At 31.7% G+C, this 14,207-nt stretch overlaps 1 protein-coding gene across 2 annotated transcripts in view; it reads left to right on the forward strand.

Annotated features, from left to right (window-relative positions):
• The window catches only part of MDGA2 (MAM domain containing glycosylphosphatidylinositol anchor 2), an 830,171-nt gene that overhangs the window by 740,579 nt on the left and 75,385 nt on the right, over positions 1–14,207 (forward strand). For both annotated transcript variants that reach the window (XR_007727541.1, XM_050798601.1), the window contains exon 10: positions 9,042–9,190. Coding sequence is in view for 1 of the 2 variants with exons in the window: in XM_050798601.1 (XP_050654558.1) it covers positions 9,042–9,190 (149 nt within the window). In the remaining variant the exon portion in view is untranslated. The remainder of the gene's footprint in view (positions 1–9,041; positions 9,191–14,207) is intronic.

Here is a 14,207-nt window from a genome sequence, read left to right on the forward strand (position 1 = left end):
CAAAACCCTGTCTCTACTAAAAATACAAAAATTAGCTGGATGTGTAATCCCAGCTACTCGGGAGGCTGAAGTAGGAGAATCACTTGAACCTGGAAGGCAGATGTTGCAGTGAGCCAAGATGGCGCCATTGTACTCCAGCCTGGGAGACAGAGTGAGAGTCCATCTCAAAAAAAATAGATGTGTGTGTGTGTGTGTGTGTGTGTGTGTGTGTGTGTGTGTATGTATATGTATATCTCTATATATGTGTATACGAATATATATACACATATATATATATATATGTTTAGCAATCATGGGTCATAGATGTGACCCCAGAGCCAAATTCAGCTGGCCAACTGTGTATATATGGCCCATGAGCTAAGAATGTTTTTTACATTTTAAATGGCGTGGTTGCTTTGTATTGCTCAGTACCCTCTACTGGCCTCAACTATATTATGTCTAATTCTGGGAAAGGGCCTCAACAAGAAATAAAAATGATTTTATAGAATGCATTTTCAGAAATTATTTTGTATTGGAATAAAATTATGACATTTTTGTAATTAAATGCTAAGTACTATGATGTAAATAATTATCATAGAACAAAGAGTTACTAAAGGAAGGAAGGATAGTCGTGATTTTGGTGTTAAAAGATAGATAACAATTGAAAAGCAGAGAGGAACTGCAGGAGGAAAGTATTTTAGTTTATGGGATCAAGGTGTGTGAAGATAAAACTGGGGCTTTAGAAACATTCAGTCATTGGCATGCTGAGTCACTAGAAAGTGAAGAGGAGAAGTGAAATCATGTGGAAAATTCATTGATTGATTTATTCAATAAATACTGAGTTGCAAAGCTTTTGTTGGTGTGAAGTGATAAGAGTGAGATCCAATGTTATTAGAATAAACTCTAATAGTTACAAAGAAGAGGCATTCTAAAAGATGAATCTGTAAATGCAAGAGAGGAATCAGAAAAAGATGAGTGGGCAAGACTTCCTTTTATAAGTGAATTTAGCCATAAGTTCCATAAAGCTTGTTCCCAGTTTCTCCTGGTATATGTTCATCATAAAAATGCTTTAGACATATTATTATGACTTTATCAGTTCATAAATTCATATATTGGCTGAATGTATTGTTTTTGTGACTGAATTTTTAAAAAATAATGCTAAAATTGATTTTTGTAAACAAGTTTTCCAGATTAATAATAAGAATACTAACTTGACACAGAATGTTTTAAATAAAATCATTTCTGGGAAATGAGACATTTATTTCTTCAGCAGATTTATTTTGAAGAGGCATAACCTACAAGAGAAATCATAATATTGTAACCAAAGCAATTGTACCTTATGCCTGAGCAGATTTAAAGGCTTTCTATAAAGATCCCAGAGATTTGTAAAGACTGACAATATAATCAATAGTTTTATTATTTAACTAATCAGTAAACCTACTTTCCAAGGCTATAAATTCTTAGGAAGTTCTTGAGTGCTGAAATGTGTCCCACGGTAGTCTGCCTTAATGTGATGTGTACAGCTCTGCCTCCAGCAGAAGAAAATGAATTCAAGTAACGGATGAATAAACCAGCTATATTGCAATTTAAAACTAATGTCGTGATAATGACTGGTCATTGAAGAATATATTCGCTGTTACTAAATGGGAAGACACAGTTTTGATAAACACTTCTCTGTCTCAAGTACAAAGGCACTTGACCTAAATGATTTAGTTGGATTATAAATTGTTGCACACATCTTGCATTCATTTTAAAAATGAATCTTTAACTGACAAATGTTGTCATTGACTTCACAGTTGTATTAATTTGTTGTTATGTTTTTATTTCCTGCATACATATTGACAAGTTATCACTGTTGAACAAACTATTAATGACATTGAGTTTTATTGCTGCTGTGACATTCATCTTAATTCCAATATATTGTTTTAAAGTCAGATACAATTGTTTATTTTGTTAAGTACTGCCTGCATGTTTAACATTTTTAATTCCTTCTTCATATTAATTTAGCATCTTTCAAGCCACTGAACTAGGTAGAACTCATCAAATTGGTAATAATTCCTGTATTACTTACTTTTAATATGATAAGACCTAATATTAAATACCATACAAATAAATGCCAAATAAAGATAACTGAGATGAGTATATTGCTATTTTTAAAATTTTTCTTTTGACTTGACAGAATTAAATCTTATTTTCCTCAAAGTACTCTTTATGCTCCTAATTTCATGACACATATTTTTATATGGCTTTGAATCTAAACAATAAGCCTTCAGATGGACAGAATCTCAAGAGGTGATGAAATTTTTCACTCCTTTTCCAGGATGAGATGCTCACAGTCATTTTCCCTCTCAGAGATGCTAGTGACCATTCAGTCTCTCAAGACTGAAAATTTAGTAGTCTACGCTCAGGATCCAGTCAGAAGACACATGCTGATCAGGAGTTTATGCACAATCACTTTTGAATTCATCAGCTTTTCTTCTTTTCTCAAATAATATATCTTTTGTTTTTTATAGGCAGTATTTTTTTACTAGTTTCCTGCCTAAGGTTTCTCACTCATTCAATCCATTAGCTTCTTTCCCAGCAGTTATTGTTGTAAAACATAAAATAAATTTATATCATTTCCCTGATTAAATATTTAGAAAAATGCCTTTTTTTTTGTAGAAACATTTTTTTCTCTCTTCTAATTAATATGACTCAAGATTCATTAATTTGAAGAGAATGTAATTTTGGTTCCAATAGTTGCATGTTAACATCTGTGATTTGCCCTATGGAGGAATGACAGAGAGCTGCATATATTTTTATTGTATATTTTATCTAATATTTTAACACATAACCCACCGCACCTTAGCCAGTCTATGTATGTAAACACAATATGACTTTGATTCTAAAATAGTTTCACTATATTGATTAGCTTCTAGAGCTGTGATTTCTGATTTTTAGAAGGCTTTTTTTTCTTTTTTCTTTTTTTTTTCAAATCAGTGTATCATCAGTGTTTAAGTTCACCTTGGATTTCAGTATACATTTGAGAAGTTTTAAATTAGGTTTAATTATTTTTGATACTTTGCAAATGTGTTTTTTGTGAAATTCTTTCCTTACCATCATTTAAATTATTTGGTTCCTATCCAATTATTTGCCATCACTCAATTCTTTTCACACTAAAAAAATGAAAATCAGTGGATTCACTATAAAATCTTTTCTCCCATTTACATGAGAACTGGTTAAAATCATTTCAGAATAACTGGACTTTAGAGTAAATATTCAACATCTTATATCACTAAGATGCTTCACCAGTTAGCACTGACATATTTTTCCTGTATTCTGCAAGCACATGGATTATGTCAGCCATTGTGGTAAGAGCTGATGATATCATCCCTGTTCTTGAGAAGTGCACAGTTTGGTAGGAAAGGTGAGCACTGAATGTTACAACAGTACCGTATCCTAAAGTAGTTTCGAAAGTATCTATAACATACTCATTTTTCTCCACATACAGTCACACTTTATTTCTTCTCCTTTTTATCCCTTCATGAACCAACCTTGTCTGTCTGAGAGATTTTATTTTTTCTTCTTCGAGATCAGTTAAAATGCCAGACATTTCTCTTGTGAAGGCTTTCTATGGTCCCAGTAGAGAGTATCAATTATTCTTTCATAGAATGTTCCATGGTGTTCGTTTATATTTTTCTATTGTATGACTTCAGTCTTATTAAGTATACTTATGTATACTTACAAATTCTATTTTCGTTTCTTTTCTTTTTTTCTTTTTTGTTTTTTCATTTGTTTGTTTTTGAGGTAGAGTCTTGCTTTGTCTTCCAGGCTGGAGTGCAGTTGGGCGATCTCGGATCACTGCAACCTCTGCCTCCTGTATTCAAGCAATTCCCCTGCCTCAGCCTCCCAAGTAGCTGGGATTATGGGTGCCTGCCACCACTCCCAGTTGATTTTTGTATTTTTAGTGGAGATGGAGTTTCAACATGTTTGCCAGGCTGGTCTTGAACTCCTGACCTCAAATGATCCTCCAACCTTGGGCTTCCAAAGTGCTGGAATTACAGGCGTGAGCCACTGTGCCCAGCCTAAATTCTATTTTATTTTTCTCTTATCTGATATCTAATCTTGCTATTTATTTACCTTGTTAATCTCTCACAGTGGAATGTTTTCTTGTGTATTTGTGTATTCAAAATGTTTGTGAATTTATAATCATTGGGATTTAGAGGAATTATCTGCACCTTAAATTGACAACATGTCTTTCAAGATCATTTTGGCATTAGCTCTTTTCAAGCACTCCAGCAGTATCACTAGTCAAAAAAAATTTTATGGTAACATAAATATTTTTGTCATCTTCCTATACTGGTGAGAGTCAAATGTTTTCTAGTATATCCTATGTCTGAAACCATAACTTTTCTAGATTTTGTTCATAGGTGGTGGCCTCATTACCAACGTCTCTTCTTGCAATAGTCTGTTAACCTTATCTCCCATGGGCCTGAAAATCCATCTCCCAATGGTAAAAAAGACCAACAGCACTCTATTTATCTCCCCTAACTCTCATTAAATGTCTTGTTTTCAGTGGTGTTTTGTGATCCCTAGAGACTTCTTCTTCTTGCTTGCAAACATACATCTAAAAAGATGTTTGGCATAATTTTATCTAGCATTTCTAGATGAGAAATATAAATTTGTTCTTGTTTTGAGTCAATTATGCCAACAACTGTATCAGAATTTGTTGTATGAGTTTTCTTTTCTTTTTTTTTTTTTCTGAGATTGTGCAATTTGATGATAAAGTGGGCTCATTTTATTTATCTAGATTTTCTCAGCACCTCGTAGGAAAGCAATATATATTAGCTACATATTGTCTCTTTTACAAAGTGAAAAATTAATAGATATCCCTAAATTTGCACACATGTCCTATAAACCTGTGTAGTTCTTTTAAGTTTATCTTCCTACAGTCTGTTTTCCAAAATGTGAATTATTTTCAAAAGCAAGATATGTTTGGTCTTGATCACTATTATATATTTTTTTGTTTTTATTTCAAAAACTCTATTGACTTTACTAAAATCAGTTCCTTTATCCAAGCACATTTTAAGTGTTCATAGTGGGAATAATAATTGTTTTTAATTTATGTTTGAACTTTATGCATAAAATTATATTTTGTAATCTCAATGTAATTATTTTTCAAAACCATTTTGCAAAATACCAGTATTTCTATATAAATCTATAGAATATTTTCAAAAACAAATTTTTCTATATAGATATTTTAGGGATATTTTTAAAATCCAAGATTTATATATAATCATACATGATGATTCCAAAAATTACCTCCCAGTTCAGTTAATGAATATAGTTCTAGGTCAGTTAATCTGAAAATATTTAGATTGGAACAACATTGTATAAGAATAAAACTAGAATGTGAAAGAGTAAGAAAATGTTCTTGGTATGCTTACTGGAAGAATTAAAATGCCTGAGGTATAAAATGGAACAAAATATTTACAAATTCTTTCCCTTTTCAACCAGTAGATGTCATGTTTGGATGTCAAAGCCCAAGATTATTATAAGGCTATTTCCTTAGTTTTACTGTGTCTTTTTTACAAATCAGTATATAAGCATAAAGTATAATTGGCTCTGAAATTAGAGGAGAAAATTAAGTGTGTCCCATTTCAAAAAATTTAAGATGCCCTTTTCCAATAAAATCAAGAAGCATTTTTCCTTTTTAAAGCTTTTCCTTGGTAGGTTCAGTAGAAAGTATGCCGTGAGGCGTAAGTAAGCACGTCTATATTTAATAAGTAAGCACGTCTATATTTAATCGTGATAACTGAAAATTATTTCTGATTAGCAATTACTTATTACTAAACATTACTATTTATGCACCATCTAAAAATGTTTTTTACCTTTAATTCCAAGTAATATGATTATTCAACTAAAAAAAACTTTCACTAATTTGTTTTTTAATCTCATGATTCTAAGTAAAAAAAGTAATAGATCTTATTGTATTTGATTATTTATTTGTATAACCTTTCATATGTTATCCCCATCTCCATTCTGCACCTTTATTTATTTATATATAATATGAGATATTGAAATAGTCTCTAAAGTATTTTCTAATCTAATGATCCATGAAAAAATATTACCTGTGGTTTAGCCAATGCAGATAAAGCATTTTTAAAAATACATTGGAAAACCTTTGTAATAGCCTGCAATTAAATATAAAGATAACATTTTATAGTGAAATTGGATCTATTTGTAATATTTTAATGGATTAGATTGGAGCTTAATTTTTTACTACCTTGAAAATGGATCTTGATAAACAAATTCATATTACAAGATCATGAGGATCTGTTTTTTAACTTCAGGGTAAAACTATTTCAGTAACCTCAAAAGTGTTCATTTAGATAAATAATGTTCCTAGAACAATGGCAATTTGTATTCAGGGCATGCAGCCAGTTATCATCGTGGTAGTCAACAAAAGTCAACTATACTAGGATAGCTACTTCCTGAAATGCTTCGAATATTTCCGGTTATTATTCTATCCTACTTCGCCCCATCCCCATTATCTGATGTCTCTCAGTCTTGCCCCAGAGAGATCCTGGCTGTCGGATCAGGCATCCAGTCTCAGAGGAGGAAGAAGACCAAAGAGATGTTTCTTATGACTTTAGGATAAGTTTTTACATCTTTTATTATATAGACTTGGAGGTAATTTCAGAGAGAAATTTCAGCCTGTTTAAAGCATTCCAAATTGTAAGACCTGTATTTCCTTGCATCAGAATAACCCAGGGTATTTGAGAATGTCTGAATTCCTGGTCACCACCTTAGAGGTGAATTCATCCTTATGAATACTATATTTGGAAAGATAGTTTTCTTTACAATAAATACGTAGCCTTTCAAGAGAACTTTTTTTTTTAATGTTATGAGATAATTTTGAAGTGCCAGTTCCTCTGTATTTAAACCATATTTAGTCTAAAATTAGTTAACATATCAAATCCAGTTTGACAGGCAATGTTTTATAGCAGCCTACAGTTCAATTTCAGGACTGAAAGTTATTTTAAATGACCATCTTGTGGGCAGCTACCCACCTCAGCCCTGCTAAATGGCTGTTTAAGTGTTGACTAAATACCTCAAGTAAAGGGAAATTTATAGTCTACTGAGGTAGGCCATTCCATATTCAAAAGTCATTGGTAGAATATTTCTAAGTCAAAGTATGTACCCATTTTAATAGGAAATCACTGGTGTTCATCTTATTTCATATATCTGTTAACGTTTATTCTGATTTTATCTGTGATCTATTTCAACTCCTAGAAAACTCTATTCTCCCACCCCCCACCCCCGCTTTTTTCCCATGCTAAATAATCCCTAGTTGTGCCAGTATTCTCTTCTTGATTCTCTTTGAATGAATTGTTTACTTTATTAAGAATGGGCTACCTAGAACTGAATCAGTCACCCTTAGGCTTCTTCCTTGATTAAATAACAAAAGCAACCCCTCAGTCTTCATAGAAAAGAAACACTAGACTTTTACCTCCCCAATTCAATCTAGATACCAGTCTGTAATGAAAACACTCTAGGTTTATGTTACTCATCTAAGCAGCTCATTACTTCTTTAGTAAATTTGTAGGTATTGAATGTGTATTTTTAATTAAAACCTCTAGCTATCTGACTCAGCTACTACTAAATTCACCACCTTTATTTCATTTTGAAAAATTTTGTTTCAAATACAAATTACCAAGAATGTTTTGTTAATTGATTCCTTCACTCAGTATGTTGTTTTCCTCTCATTTGGGACTTTGCTTTTTTTTTTTTTTTCTTCTGGTAGAGGCATGATTTCGCTTCGTTGCTCAGATTGGTGGGTCTTTAACAACCGGGCTCAACAGATCCGAGCACCTCTGCTGCCCAAAGTGTTGGGATTACAGGCATGAGCCCTACAGCTGGCCTAATCTAATTAAAAGAAAAAAAAAAGAAAGAAAGAAAAAAAGAAAAGATGTTAAATGAGTGATGACAGAAATGCAGCTTTTCCACTTATTAAGAATTGCAAAGCTACATGAAAAGTCTGGAAAAAATGTAATTAATTTCCATGAATGAGGAGGCCACACCTCCTCATTCATTGTGTTCTTAATATCTAGGACAATATTTTTCATTGAATAGATTGTCATTAAATATTGTTGTATTATTAAATAAATATGTTATTTGTAATAGAAAAAATTATACTTCAGAATATTGGGAAGTTGGATCTATAATTCCAAATGGTGTGTAAACTTTTCATTTTGGCAATTAAGAAAAACAGATGTTTTTTATGTGCTATATACGCTATATGTAATTCATATTTCTTTAAAAATCTAAATATAAGCTAAATATTGACTAGATCTTTTATTAAGTAATTGTTTTAAGTTGTATTAAGTTCACTTTATTGATGAAAGCCGCAGGTAATACAAACACAAATTTTCATTTCTGCTAATTGTTTTCTACACAGTGAATCACTCACTTCCCAAAATACCTCTTTTGACCTCTAGGATACCACATTTTTAGTTTTCCCCAAATTTATGGTTGTTCCCTCTTGGGCTTCTGTGTGATTTTTATCTCCTCCCATAACTCTCAACCTTGGATTGCCCCAGTGTCAGACTTTCACCTTCTCTATCTACTCACACTCCTTTGGTATCATGGCTTTAAATTTAAATTCTATCTGCATACCTACGGTTAGCAAGATTATATCTCCAGTTCTGATCTCTCTTATATTCCAGACTAGTTATATCCTACTGCATACTTGATGTATCCGTTTAGATCACTCAAATTATTTAAAAATGACTTTGATCTTCTTTCTCCAGATTTCATCCTCCCATAGATTTCCATTTTGGTTGATGAAAATCCCATTCCTCCAATCACTTAGACCAAACACTTTGTGTTCATCCTTCTCTTCTCACCCTGCTCATCCAGTCAACCAGGAAATCTCACATGGTTCTCAAAATGTATCCAGAGAATTGACTGGATTTTTACTAGTGGAAGGTAGAGTAGAAATGGTAAAAGGGCCAAAGGGAATAAGTGTGCTTACACTACAATATGTCATCATTCAAATTTAAACACACTTCTGTTTTCAGGAAAGGCCTATGCTCCAGAATTCTATTATGATACCTACAATCCAGTATGGCAGAACAGACACCGTGTTTATTCTTACAGTCTACAGTGGACACAGATGAATCCTGATGCAGTGGATCGGATTGTTGCATACCGGTTGGGTATCAGACAGGTGAGAAATCTAATCGATGTCCTTTTTACTTTGTGGTCCTCTGTGAAGACCTTGTTGTTACCATTTTTCTAATAGTTTTGCATGGATTCCAAAATATATTTTATGTGTATGTGTTTGTGTGTGTGTGTGTATCTATACACACATATATATATGTTTTCACCATATGTATATTACTCTACACAAATTGTTCCAAATTACTTAAAAATCTTTGAAATTACACATTTTTCACTATGACAGCAGACATATTAAAGTGACAGCCTTTGAGCCTTCTAAAATCCTTCATCACTAGATATGTGAGATAAATTACATGGTATAACTTCATAAAAGGAACTTACTTCAGATGTGCTCACACTCATCTGTACTGCATAAGCATTTGTCTTGTTTCCTAAGAAGCCAGAAGTCGTACATATTTTTACTTTAGGAGTTCAAGATATATACAGAATGTTGCATAAGCTAATTTAATATGTCTGAGAAATAGAAATATTTTTGTAAAATGAACAGAAATTAAAGTATGATAGTTTCTTAAGGGAGCTGAAAATCAAGGGTTATGTGGAAAAAATTGTATCTTTTTCAAAGGGTTAAAATGTTAAATTCACGTATCCTTCGTATAAATGATATTTTTGAAATTTAAATGTAGGTCTTTACATTGTTTCTTGTTAGCATATTATCTGGATGAATTTCAGCATAACAAAACATTTTTGAAGATTTATTTGATCATCACGTAATCTATTAGCTCTCTCCCAAAATCTTGTATTATCCCTGGATTGGCAAAGTATATGTTCCACTTCCTTAACTAAATCACAGAATAATCTTTTGAGTTGGGATGGTAGAAAGGATAAAATTGTCATAGAGTAAGATTGATTAACCGCCAATGATTCATTCAGCTATTCTATCATAAAACCATTGTTTTTTTAATCTTGCTCACAAGGTTACAATAAAATCACTTGTATAATACATTACTCACATTAAGATACATTGTGAATTGCATATTCTTATTCAGCCTGTTTAAGATTCTCAAAAAAGTGAAAGAGCTTTTCCTATCCTGGCCTTTGATAATTACTGGAATCTTCTCTAAGTGCTCACAGGCTACCGATATAGCAGACCATAGTGGATCATTCTTGATGTTTCCCTGGTTATCCCTCATTGAAAAAGGTCTGTAGGTAAATCTGAGCAAAACCAAAATCTATATGAACATTGTTCTACTCATTCTAATTTGCTAATTTTCTTTAACAGAGAAGATACAAACAATAGCAGCAACAAAACAAATTAGCAGTTCTTTCTCCCTCAGTTTGTGGGCTTCTTTTTTTCTTAACACAGCTAGTATTTTATAACCTTTCATATTTGGAGTATCTATAAGGATTCTTGACTTTACACCCTAATACACTTTTTAAAACTCTTTACTACATTGTTTAATCATTCACATTCACTTTTTTGTTATACATTCTTTGTAAAAATGTAAGAACCTATGACTAAATTTTCATTTGTAAAATTGTTTTCTTTAGGTAATTATTGTGCTATTTTCTGGTTATGGGTTTATTTGCAAAGATAAAGTCATAATTGTATATTTAGTTTCTTACTTTCTTCCTCAGTTGTGTTTTCTTGGAGTCTCTGGGTAACTTCCCATTACTAACTGTGTGTTTTAAATTCATAGAATTTACCCAACCCTTCTCATCATCCTCTTCCTTTACTCGTATGCACCTCAAAAACTTTGTTTCCACACAGTATCTGTGTTGTGGATGCAAATCAAATCCTTACCTATAAGCCAAATTTTAGTAAGTTAGAATTCCTCCCAAAAGAGATCCCATTATTTAAGCCTTCTCTTTCTCATCCATATCTTGTACTTATTCGCAAACTATCCTCTGTAATATTTTTGTTAGGATTGCTGCACCATTTTCCAGTGACAAATTCTTCTTTTATTTTCCTTTCCTGACATGAACATCTCCAAATTCAATTTTTAATATTTTTATCATAAAACTGGTGTTATAACTCCCTGATATGCAGTGACACACATTTTTCAGTCATTGTATTGTTCCTTTTGAAAAATTAGTGAATTTTCTCCTACTCCTCTCCTTTAGAATAAATTATATATGTTTCCATATGTATATATAAATTTCCTTTTTCTATGTTTTTTAAAAATAATGAATTCCAGACACACTTGGCTTCCAATTCTAGCCAAAATAGCCTCATATTTTTATAGCTACATAACCTTGAGCATGTTTCTGAACATATCTAAGCCTGGGTTTTTATCCTGTAAATTGAAGATTATACCTGTCAGGCAATTGGAGTATGAAGTGGATTATGTCCCCCACTTGTTCCACAGGCCAGGTACTCTTGTGCAGGGCACTCCTTGCACAAACAGTTATGGCAATTCTTATACTCAGCTGTCAGTGTTGTATACAGATTTTTTAAAAGAGTACATTTCATGAGCTGAGCATGTCTAATATTTTTATTATTTGAGTTTTATTTAGTATACTCTATATTCTAAGCCTATGCATTATTTCAAGTCATGGTTTTTACAAAACAATTTCTAGACCTTTTTTTAATTATTATTATGTCTCATTTTCATTTCAAACCTATTGTCTTCTGTAAGGTCTGTGTTATTGATTCACATTTTTCTCTTCCACTTCAAGTGTTCATTTCAAGCCTTCTTGATTGGATCAGTAAGTCTGATACTAATACTCTTCTTTCCAGGTTTTGTAAGAGGCATGCTATCCACTAGAGAAAGAAAACATATTTTTGGTGTAATAAATCATGGTGCAGAAAACAGATACTTCCCTTACTCAATTTTTGAAACTAACTCTTTACCTGCCACTATGTACATTCTTTTCTGGACTCCTTTGTTCTTAGGATTGTCTTTTATATTTAGAAATAAGTATTTTTTTCTAGGGTGCTTTTCATGATGCCATATTCTAATTGGTAATTTTACTCTTTCCATGGGAGAGAAAACTTTGATGTACCTTTCAGGGATGTCTCAATAAAGAGTAATGACTTTGCGCTATTCTGCCAATGTGAATAAGATGGTGCTGTTTGTAGATGGAGTGTAAGAAGAGAAGGAGCACGTAGACACACACCTCTTTTTTTTTCACAACTATAACCCCTGCACTGAACTCTTGCATAAAACATCTCTACATGCAAAATGGTCCCAGCAAGCAACATTGCTTTTGAAGATTCACTTACAAACAAAAGTTTAGGATGATAAGGCAAAAGTATTCTAGATACAATACAATCGATGTAGTTCTTTTTAAAAAATTCTTTTGTAATAACAGGAAACAAAGACATTAATGGAAATAGGTGTATTTTTATATTATCTCAGAAAATTTGAATTTCTCCTTTACCAGGCATTGACATTTAAATATCGATATTATCTTAGGACACAATCAGATACTAACTTTTAAAAATCACCTTTGGGGAAAGAAATTGAAATCACTCTTGAATACTGAACTGTTTATTATTTTAATGAATATTTTATATTACATGCATGTAGACTTTTTCTTCTGCCAAACTATTTCAGAATCCTAAATCAACGAGCTTTTGAACATAGTAAACATAACTTAGATGGTTTAAATAAACTGAGTTAGGCATTGGTCTAAGCAATATACATTTTTAAATACATGGATTTCTGTCCTAATAACTGTAGTTCATGTCTTTTACTAGAAGGCCAAATTTTATTCAAAGGATTATTAATTTATGTTAAATATTTTGTGATTTTAAAGTCTTATTATTTTAGGCAATATTTCTATTTTTAGCCTATACATGTAAATGATTTCTTCTATCTATAAAATACCTAGGTTATCTAGTACAAAATATCTCACCTCTTAATATCAAACATTGCCTTGATTACACAATGCATTTGTGTATGAGATGAAATCTGAAAACAAATTAGATTCTTTAAGACTAATAGCAAATTAAGTTCCTAAGACTTTACCTTGTTTTTAATCCAGAAACCTTTAGAAACCTTATTAGTGATTCTTAAATAAAATAAGACTGTAAAAACCATTGCTGTGTTATTAAACTCATAGATGCATGGGGTTGATAAATTGAACCCAGCATTCCCTGTTGGTTAAACTGTATGGTCTGTATTTAAATCTGATTAGGAAGATTGTCTCAGATTTCAGTATTGACTTATACAATTTTCTTATAAAATAATGCATTATATCTAGAAAAAAAGTACAGAAATCACTACTTTAAGAAACTTAAAAAGAGAACCAATATATAATGAGCAGCTAAAACATTAATTTGTGGAAAAAGTTTTCTCAGAATCTTTATGTCCTAACAAAGTTGTACTTTTTAGGCTTAGCTAAGCAATTGTTTAATCTCCTTAGACAGCTACTAACCTCCAATTATTTGCTTCATTTGTTGCTTAACAGGAAAGAGAAAAAGGTTATTTGAATGTCTACTTTCCTTGGTATCTAAGGAATTTAAAAAACAGGGAAAATGTTTCTAAGTTATCTAAATATACCAAGCAACGTAAACATCATTTGACTTCATTTGAAATGTACACAATTACAGTTTTAAATAATAAACAATTTTATACAGCTTCCTTTTTTATATTCAGCCATAGAAATACACAATGATGTGACTTTTTGACTATACCTTTGGAAAGTAGGGTATTTTATTTAAAAAAAAAAAAAACCTTAATTGACCCATTCCTGTCTTTTTAAGTCATGTTGTATTTAAAAATTTAGAATTATCATACTTATTTGCTCTCCCATTCAGTCAATAAAATTTTGATTAGATTAGTTATATGGTAATTTCCAGGAATTTAAAAATGAAGAAGTATTGTCCTCAGCATCTTATAAAAGTAAGTGGTATAATACAAATAAACAAAGAGTACTATAGAAATCCATGGGGGCAGTTAGTACTGCCAGGTAGTGGGGCAAGAGACAAGATCACTAAGGTGCAAACTTCATTTGTTTGTTAGTTTTATAAGTTTATTCCTCAACTTTCTTCTTAAATGGCGACCACTAGTAATCACTAATTACTAATAAAAAATTACTAAGCCAATACATGTGTTTGA

This window comes from Macaca thibetana, chromosome 7 (assembly GCF_024542745.1).
Source record: "Macaca thibetana thibetana isolate TM-01 chromosome 7, ASM2454274v1, whole genome shotgun sequence".
NCBI lineage: Eukaryota > Metazoa > Chordata > Mammalia > Primates > Cercopithecidae > Macaca > Macaca thibetana.